Source organism: Rhododendron vialii, chromosome 2a, assembly GCF_030253575.1.
Source record: "Rhododendron vialii isolate Sample 1 chromosome 2a, ASM3025357v1".
Taxonomy (NCBI): Eukaryota; Viridiplantae; Streptophyta; class Magnoliopsida; order Ericales; family Ericaceae; genus Rhododendron; species Rhododendron vialii.
Genome location: NC_080558.1, coordinates 36,331,098 through 36,340,250, shown reverse-complemented (window position 1 = coordinate 36,340,250; position 9,153 = coordinate 36,331,098). Strand labels below are relative to the sequence as shown.

The 9,153-nt window shown below is 38.7% G+C and overlaps 1 protein-coding gene across 2 annotated transcripts; it reads left to right on the top strand.

The window, feature by feature from the left end:
* Window positions 1-6,424, top strand: LOC131315953 (probable glycosyltransferase At3g07620). Of its 2 annotated transcripts, none has more exons than XM_058345205.1 (5): window positions 1-281; window positions 2,425-3,384; window positions 3,482-3,612; window positions 4,402-4,750; window positions 5,531-6,424. In XM_058345205.1, exons 2-5 carry the CDS (start codon window positions 2,470-2,472, stop codon window positions 6,191-6,193), a joined length of 2,058 nt encoding a protein of 685 aa, XP_058201188.1. In that variant the 5' UTR covers window positions 1-281; window positions 2,425-2,469; the 3' UTR covers window positions 6,194-6,424. The 2 variants fall into 2 exon arrangements, with proteins under 2 accessions (XP_058201188.1, XP_058201189.1); XM_058345206.1 differs by lacking the exon at window positions 1-281 and adding an exon at window positions 318-406.
* Window positions 6,425-9,153: the final 2,729 nt, after the last annotated feature.

Below are 9,153 nucleotides of genomic sequence, written 5' to 3'. Positions count from 1 at the left end.
TCGAACCAATTTCACCCAATTGGACAACATGGCGTATTCAGTGGACAACGGCATGTTTGTCCGAATCGCTGACCACCACAGCATCCCAATCAAGACATAATTATGTATTCAATTTAGTCCCGATTTTCCCACCCCACCATAAATATGCCTGAGCTGTAAGAAAGGAATTTAAGCGAGCCCGGAACCGACTCTTCGGAAAAGCTCAACGATCCTACTCCCACATGCATATTGCTATCAGCAGCTCTGCCAAATTAGCGATTCCCCCGTTTTCTTTCATTCAGGTACTTCTTTTCCCCACTCCATGTTATACACAAACATACGTGCAACCATAAATGTCTGTGAACATATGGGACTGATTCTATGTTTGGTTGCTGAGAAATACTAGTTTCTTCATGCGAAAGAATTGGTGGGTTTGATTTAACTCCTGTTCCCCCCCCTCCGCCCCCCCGGCCCCCCCCCCCCCCCCCCCCATTTTTTGGGTTTAGTTTTTGAATAGACTTGGTTTTGTTTTGGTTATTCTGAGTCAGATTGTGTAGTTTGAGAACTGAGTTAAAGCTTTGTTTAGTGAGAGCATGCGTGTTTAGTGTGTGTTGATTGATGATATGTCTGAACTCTAAAGTAATTTGTTCCTGATGAGTTATTTTTTGTTAAGGCATCCAACTCTAAATCAATTGGCAAGGAGTGGAGAGGCCGCCCAGACTCATATATTAGTTTGGGAGGAGATAATTAACCAATGTGAGACAAACTCCAACACTTCCCGCACATGCGACTTTCGACTCGCACGTGGAGAGGTAAACAAATGATTCATAACACGTGGATCACAACAAACAACGGTGCACTTCTGGCACATATAAGGGGGAACAAATTCTCCGAAACCCTAGCTCTGATACTATGTTAAAGCATCAAACTCCAAACCAATTGGCAAGGAGTGGAGAGGCCGCCTAGGCTCATATACTAGTTTGGGAGGAGATAATTAACCAATGTGGGACAAACTCCAACAACCTTAAGGAATCAATCTTGGGTTTATATTGCTGCGGGAGGAAAGTTGAAAAAAAAAATGATGAAGGTGCAGGTAATCTGTAGCCTTTAAGGCTTCTGTTTGGGATAACTTTTTTTTTTGGTGCCAAGTGTGTATTATATGTAGCGTGGACACTTTGTTGGAGGATCCGTATTGGACGCTCTTCGGTCTCAACTTTTTCATTTGGACTCCCGGGGACAGTAACAAATGCTCTGGCACTGTTGGGGCACTCACAATTAAACAAAATAGTGGACTTTACTTAGTAGTTTGGGAAGTTGTACTTTTTTTGTGCAGCAGATGATGGTTTATCAGTTACAAAGACACATGAATCGTAAACAGCGAGACACTTATTTTGAAATACTTTTGTGAATGATGTGATGATGAATATGGTTTAAGGTGTTTGTGGTGTTACATATGCACAAGTAGACCTTATTTTTTATTTTCCTATTCATAATAGTATGATACTCTACTTATATATCATTGGACATGTGTCCCCTAATGTGTCGTGTCCTTCATATTTTTCAAAGTTACGACTGCATGTGCCGGTATGGTGTCACGTGTGTTCGTTGGAGCTACATATGTATACATGTATGGAATTATGCATGAATGTTTTCTTCAATGTTTCTCTCTTACTCTTTCACGAGTAAATAAAATCTAAAAATGGGAATCTTATGTGTGTTTAGTCCATGGTAGAATTGGAACACATATAATTGCAGCATTGCTTGGGTTGTTATCTGTTGAAGTGTTTTCTGTGCTTAAGTGTGTCGATCAGACCCGATGTTTGAACTTGCACGTTACAACTGACAGCTGATCTAATCTGGCTTATGCTATGTTAGTTGGACTTGGGTAGGAGTACTTGGTGAGGGTGCGTGTCCTAGTGCCCAACCTTCCTAAAACTTAAGTCTTAGCAATTGGGATGTGTCAAAAAGTTTGTCATAGGTATGGGGACACGTTCTGAATCCTTATATATATCCTGTAATATGCTGCAGCGATTATGGTATAAATTTTGTGAAGTATCCTACTTGTAAGTTGTAACAAATTGGATTTAGGCAAAACTATGCATTTTATTTCTCATCCATGTGAAAGGTCAAACAGTGTCCTTCCTAGGTAATAGGAGCTTTATCTTAAAATTACGTGAAAATTAGAAGACAGTGTCTAAACTGGTTACGGCCTTATGGTTGTTGTAACCAAGCCCCTCACCTGTAACCAAGCATGAGTGTCTAACACGGGTACTTGCATATGTTCAGAAGAGTCCAGGTAACATACAACCTATGCTTATTATTATATCGGTGGCTTATGAATATCTGCTAAGTTCCTTTCCACTGAATAACTTTTGAAGCATTTACAATGTTCAAAGTCTAGAGAAAGGGCTGCCCATCTGAGTTTTATTGTTTGAAATTTTGCAGAGATAACAGAGGTCAACAGAGTTTCATCCACTAGTTAATCGAGATATGGGTCACCAATTGAAAATTTTATGCCAGGTTGAAACCAGGATACTCATATGGTTGATCGGGATGGTATTTTCCATTGTTCTAGTAACTCAGTACTTTGAACTCCCATTTGGCAGTCTCATAACATCTAGATTTTCTGCTGGCGAGACCCAATTACAGGGAATAGGAACCTTCTCAATGATAGATTCATCTACCAACCGCACTATATCAAGCAATACGACAATTTTTAATGATCTAAATTCTACAGCTACAGATACTTCCCTTAATTTTGATTACACAACCTTTGAAGGAGAGGACAGTGGACCCTCTAATTTTGCACCAGAAAAAAATGGAGGGTCACATGATTCTATTGAAGTAGATGCAGACAGGGATCCAGAAGATGAATCTCCTTCAGCAGATTTTGTGAAGGTCAATGACAATTCAACAGTGGACATATCCGTTGCAGACAATGACTTAGCACCGGAGAAGGCTAGCGAATCTGCATACGGCTTCACTCCAAACAATGCTGCTACTGATAGTAATTCGTCGTTAGGGAGTACTTTGGAAGAAAGTAATTCTTTTACTGAAGAGGAAAATGGAAGTATAAGTGCCACTCCAGGCACCTTTTCACTTGCTTTACCCCCAATTATCTCGTTGCCCAACTTAAACTCTCCAAATAATGAGGATATTAATTCACATAGTCCCACGAGTTCTGTTCATCCCAACACATCTTCAGTGCACAAAGACTTAGGCAATACAATTCCTAAGGATGAAAAGTCCGAGGAATTACATAGACAGACTGTTTTGCCAGAAATTAGTTCTTCCAGGACTAATGTTTCAGCTGTCATGGAAGGCTCGGAGCCAGAAGCAGCTGTGGTGTCAATATATGAGATGAACGATTTGTTGCTTCATAGTCGTGCTTCATCACTTTCACCGGTATGTGCATGTCTTTCATCGTGAAATTGGCCAGAGAAAGATTTGAGATAACTACAGAGGCTTTTAACAATTTTCCCCCTTCTTTTTTGGTTTGTAGAAGCCACAATGGTCTTCTGCAGTGGACCAAGACTTGCAAAATGCAAAAGTACAGATTGCAAATGCACCCATTGTAGACAATGATCCTGGGCTTTATGCACCCCTCTATCGGAATGTTTCTATGTTTAAAAGGTTAAGTATGTTGAGCAAGATTATTCCATTTTCAGCATGTCAGATTCACATTTTGTTACACATTGGTTATCTTACCTGCTTCATGACCTCCGACGTACGTTTCTTACTTCATCCATTGACCCGTCACCCACTAACACAGCTCAAACCAGGTTTTAGATTTGCTTGACCATTTTTGTATGTTGAAAGATTCTTTGTGAGAAAAATGAAATGCAATAGCTTTCGTTTTGGATAGGTGGCCAAAAATAAAGAGAACACGTAGCTTAATAATTGAGATGTTACATTATATGGGCTTACCTGGATTTTGATATATAAAGTTGGGCAATGGTTAAAACCATAATTGCTGGGTACCTTACAATCCCCTCCCTTGCCCATATCTGAACCCATTTATCTCATCGAAGAGGGACTTGTATTTAGCCTTTCTGGTGCTTGTAATTGCAAGCCTTCATTGTACGTCGTTAACGATCTTATGAATTTTTTCATACACGGTATACACCAATGATATAATTGTGAGGATTTCAATCAAGACACGGTTCTTGTAATGGACATAGTTTTTGAAATTGGGATTTCAGTGTCCTTGTACGAGTTGATTTTAGAACACAAATTGTGGAATTGCATAGGGCTGGGTCTTGGTACATGGTTTTCAGAGGTAGAGATTTGAGTCTCCTCATAAGAGTTAGTCTCAAGATGGTAGATGAACTCCATTATGGCATACTTATCTACAAACAAACTTATTATCGCTCATGCTAATTTTGGAAAGGCACTCAATTTTTAAAGTTTCAAGATTTTCAGGAGCTACGAGTTAATGGAGAAAATGCTCAAGGTCTACATCTACAAGGAGGGAGGGAGACCCATTTTCCACCAACCAGTGCTCAAGGGAATATATTCTTCCGAGGGTTGGTTCATGAAACTCCTGGAATCAAACAAAAACTTTGTTACTAAAGACCCAAGAAAGGCCCACCTGTTTTACTTACCTTTCAGTTCTAGAATGCTGGAGGAGACCTTATACGTACCTGATTCTCACAGTCACAAGAACCTGGTACAGCATCTCAAGAACTACCTTGATATGATTGTCGCGAGATACAGTTTCTGGAACAGAACTGCTGGAGCTGATCATTTTCTTGTTGCTTGCCATGACTGGGTACAACTTTGCACCTTTCCTTTTGCTTTAAATCCGTTATGTCAATAAGGATTCATCTACATTTCCACCCGAGAAATAAAAAGGCAAAATGACAGGAAAATGCATATGAGAATACGACAAACAGAGGCAGTTTAATTTTTTAAAATTTTTCTTACCTTTTGCTTGTGATTTCCTGGATCACAACAGTGAGGACTGGTTCCTAAACAGATTTTTCTTCCGAGGTATGAACTATTTGAAATGAAGGACCAATTCTATTCTTGTGGATAGTGGTTTACTTTGGATTGAGGTTCATTGCAGATATAGTTTTGTTGTGGATAGAGGTTCAACATGTCATGATTTAGTAACAAGTTAAATTTAGTTTTTTTTTTAAGAAAAAATTAGTTTATGTTCATGTAATGCTGCAGTGTTTAGTGTGATCATGCAGTTTATATCCTGCATTATTCTGTTTGCTCATGCTGGTTTTATGTCCACGGAACCTGCACTGTTTTACGTGGCCATGCCCTTGCTAATTACTCCCCCTATGCCATTTTGCTTGTCCATATTATGACTTGATGTCCTAGATTGTTCGTCCATTCTGAAAGTCAAAGCACAAAAACCGGTAATCCAACGTATAAACAGAACCCAACCAATGCAAATTACAAACTACTTTCCCGAACAGCCCTTCCAATGCTTAGCAAATTCCAATGTAATCATACTATTTGGATGATGCATCTACCTGCACCTTACCTGTGTTCCATGATTTGAACATTTTCCCATGTCAAAACCTCCTTTTGTCCCCAGGCCCCAACTGAAACAAAGCAACACATGGGTAACTGCCTGAGGGCTCTGTGCAATTCAGATATCAAAGAAGGCTTCAGATTTGGCAAGGACGTGTCTCTTCCAGAAACAGCCGTGAACTCACCTAAAAACCCCCTAAGACAACTCGGCGGCAAACCTCCATCCCAACGACGCATCTTAGCTTTCTTCGCCGGGAATATGCACGGTTATCTCCGTCCTATTTTACTACAGCACTGGCAAAACAAAGATCCAGAGATGAAAATCTTTGGTCCAATGCGCAAGAAGGTAAAGGGTATGAACTATGTCCAGCACATGAAGAGGAGCAAGTACTGCATTTGTCCAAAAGGGTATGAAGTCAACAGTCCAAGGGTGGTGGAAGCAATATTCTATGAGTGTGTTCCGGTCATCATATCCGACAATTTTGTGCCCCCATTTTTCGATATTTTGAACTGGGAGTCGTTTGCTGTTTTTGTCCCTGAGAAGGATATTCCGAACTTGAAGAGTAAACTCCTCTCAATCCCAGAGGAGAAATATTTGGAGATGCAGAATGGGGTTAAGAAGGTACAACAGCATTTTCTTTGGCATGCTAGGCCCCTGAAGTACGATATTTTCCATATGATTCTCCACTCAATATGGTATAACCGAGTTTTTCGAGTAAGACCCTGATGGAAAATTTGTTGATTGTGAAAATAGTTGGCAGCTACATGATTGGTTTTTTCATTTTTGTTTTCGAGTTAGGCTAGGTACAACACAGGAAATCTAGTAAGAAGCAGAAGTTCATTGTCATATTGCCCCCCCCCTTCCCCCTCCTGAGTTCGTTGTAGTGTTTGGAAGTGTCATTATTTGATGTACGTAGATTTACAGAAAAAAGAAAGAAAATAAAAATTCTTTAGAGTATGTCTCTGTGCGTGTCCGTGTGTGTTTGTGCCCCCCTAAAATAGGACAAAACGCATACGTATATGTACCTATCGATTTTCTTCGTAGTCTTATTATTATTATTGTAATCTCGGGTTACCCAAGTTGATTTCTTTTCTTTATAGACCAGAAAATATTATTGCCCCTTGCACAAAAGCAGTTTGAATGAAATAAGGTAAAATGTAGATCAAATACTAGCAGTTTGAAGGGAATCAAGTGATTACTAGGTCGAAGGTGGAGGGATACTAGGTCAAGTGTGTTTGACCCCGCTTACTTCCATATCTATTCATTGGCTTCGGTTTGTATGGTTGACCCACAGCTACGTAAAACAGCAGTGCTACCTCCACCGCTCTGTTTCATCACTTTCTCACCGCAACGCTCAATCTCACCATCCGTCTCGGCAATCAATGGTTTAGATTTTAAAAACTCTTACCGATGAGATTGAGAGCGGTGAAATGAGTAGTAAAGTAGACTTTCTGTATATAAAATTGTTCCATGTATAAAACAACGCTAAAACTATAAATTGGGAAGCGCTTTGGTGTCTCTCTCCGTTTTGGAGACATCGTAACTTTTGGCGTAACAAAATCATTATGAGCATAAATAAAATCCATTATAAGTATAACAGAACTCAAACAGGACATAACTAAAGAATATCCAAAAAATCAATCAAGACATAACCAAAAAATATCCAAAAAATCAATTAAGACATAACCAAACCTAACCAAGGCATAACAAACAAGTTATGGTTTTATTAAACCTTGTTATGGTTCTATTATATATGCTTGTAATCGGTTTTGATTATGCTCATAATGATTTTGTTATGTAAAAAGTTACGGTGTCTCTAAAACGGAGGCATGAATGACACTCTCGCGCAATTACAAGATTTCTTTTTTCTCTTTTCTTTTATTACCACTTCTCAAATATTAAGAAACATTGCACAATATAATAGACTTGGGCTTACACTAACATTGGGCCCAATAACAACATAAAAATGAACTAGCCCAATATAAATATTCCAAATACACAACTTAAACAAGGTATAGGTGCGGCACCAGGATTTGGGTACGAGGGTGGCATCAATGGAATTTATGGGAACTGCTACATCCCACTCCTGTGTAAATTTAAATTTCTAAGCGGGGGAGCTACAGCATCCCGCTCTTTCTTTTGGTGAGCACCGCCACAAATAAAATTGACAAGTAGCTTCAATAAGGGAGCCGCCGCATTCCGCTTTCTCCCCTGACAAGCACAAAAAAAAAAAACTAAATTGATTGCAGGGCAATGGGGCATCCATTTTTAACCCTAAGTGTAGAAAAAAAGAGAATTAATACATAACTTATTCATACAAGTATATAAATTGACATGTTTGTGAACTCACTTAATATGTCTATGTACACCCATTATAAAGACAGCAAAAATAATTAACTTGTGGGATAAAATTTAATATCTAATGCCGATAAAAAAAACCCATATCGAAATGAGTCTCGTTTCTCTCCAATTAGACATATATATATATATATTTTCCCTCACCTAAAAGTTGACACAAATCTTGACAAAATATCGGAGTTCGATGTAAATGCTCGGAGCCGTTCAATTTGTTTAAAATATGTTCTTAAGAGTTCTTGCAAAAAATCAACTCATTTCGATATCGGTAGGGGTTTGATCGGTTCATTGAGTTTTATCCTATAAAATCTGACGGGAAATGAGTGAATGAACTGATCAAGCATTTACCTATATTCAAATGAGTTGATTTTTTACTAAAACCTTTAAAAATACGCTTTAAACAAATTGAACGGCTCCGATAATTTGTGTGGGACTTCAAAATGAGTCCTTCACAAAACTTGTGTCAACTTTTGTGTGAGGGGTACCGGTCCCCATATATATATATATATATATATATATATATATATATACGGGACGGTTCAAGGGACACCCCAAAAAACACCTAAAAAAACACCCCAAATCTCAATCTCATAGTTCTCGATCAAATTTTTATGATCCGAACCGTTCAATGTGTGCAGAATGTAATTTTAAGGGCGCCCGCGAAAAATTAGCAAAAAAAATGACACGAAAAGGCTTGATTTGAGCAGTTTTTATTTAAACCGTTCAATAAAAAAGTGTTCCAAACTGTTCGGATCAAGCCCTTCCCGGTCATTTTTTTTGCTGATTTCTATTGGGTACCCTTAAAATCACGTTCTGATCACATTGAGCGACTCGGATCATCAAAATTTGATCGGGAGCTATGGGGTGTTTTTTTAGGTGTTTTTTTGGGTGTCCCCGGAACCGCCCCGATATGTATATATATATATATATATTCACGGGACGGTTCAAGGGACATCCAAAAAAACCCCTAAAAAAACACCCTAAATCTCAATCTCATAGTTCCCGATCAAATTTTTATGATTCAAACCGTTCAATATGTGCAAAATGTGATTTTAAGGGCGTTTGCAAAAAATTAGCAAATAAAATGACCGGGAAATACTTGATTTGAGCAGTTTTTATTCGAACCGTTCAATAAATATATATATATATATATATATATATATAGAGAGAGAGAGAGAGAGAGAGAGAGAGAGAGAGAGAGAGAGAGCTGAAAGGGGTTTTGAAAAGAAGGGAAACGTGCAAAGCTGCAAGAGCGACTTGAACAAGCGGGAAGAATCAAGCAACAGTGGCGGCTTCAGAAATTTTCGAAAAAGTGTTCAAAATTTTTAAAA

Bases quoted from the DNA above. Each gene is read 5' to 3' on its own strand.
- LOC131315953 (XM_058345205.1), top strand. From the start codon at position 2,470: ATGGGTCACCAATTGAAAATTTTATGCCAGGTTGAAACCAGGATACTC. The intron at 3,385-3,481 runs GTATGTGCATGT...TTTGGTTTGTAG, and splicing joins GTGCTTCATCACTTTCACCG to AAGCCACAATGGTCTTCTGC. The intron at 4,751-5,530 runs GTACAACTTTGC...TTTTGTCCCCAG, and splicing joins TTGTTGCTTGCCATGACTGG to GCCCCAACTGAAACAAAGCA.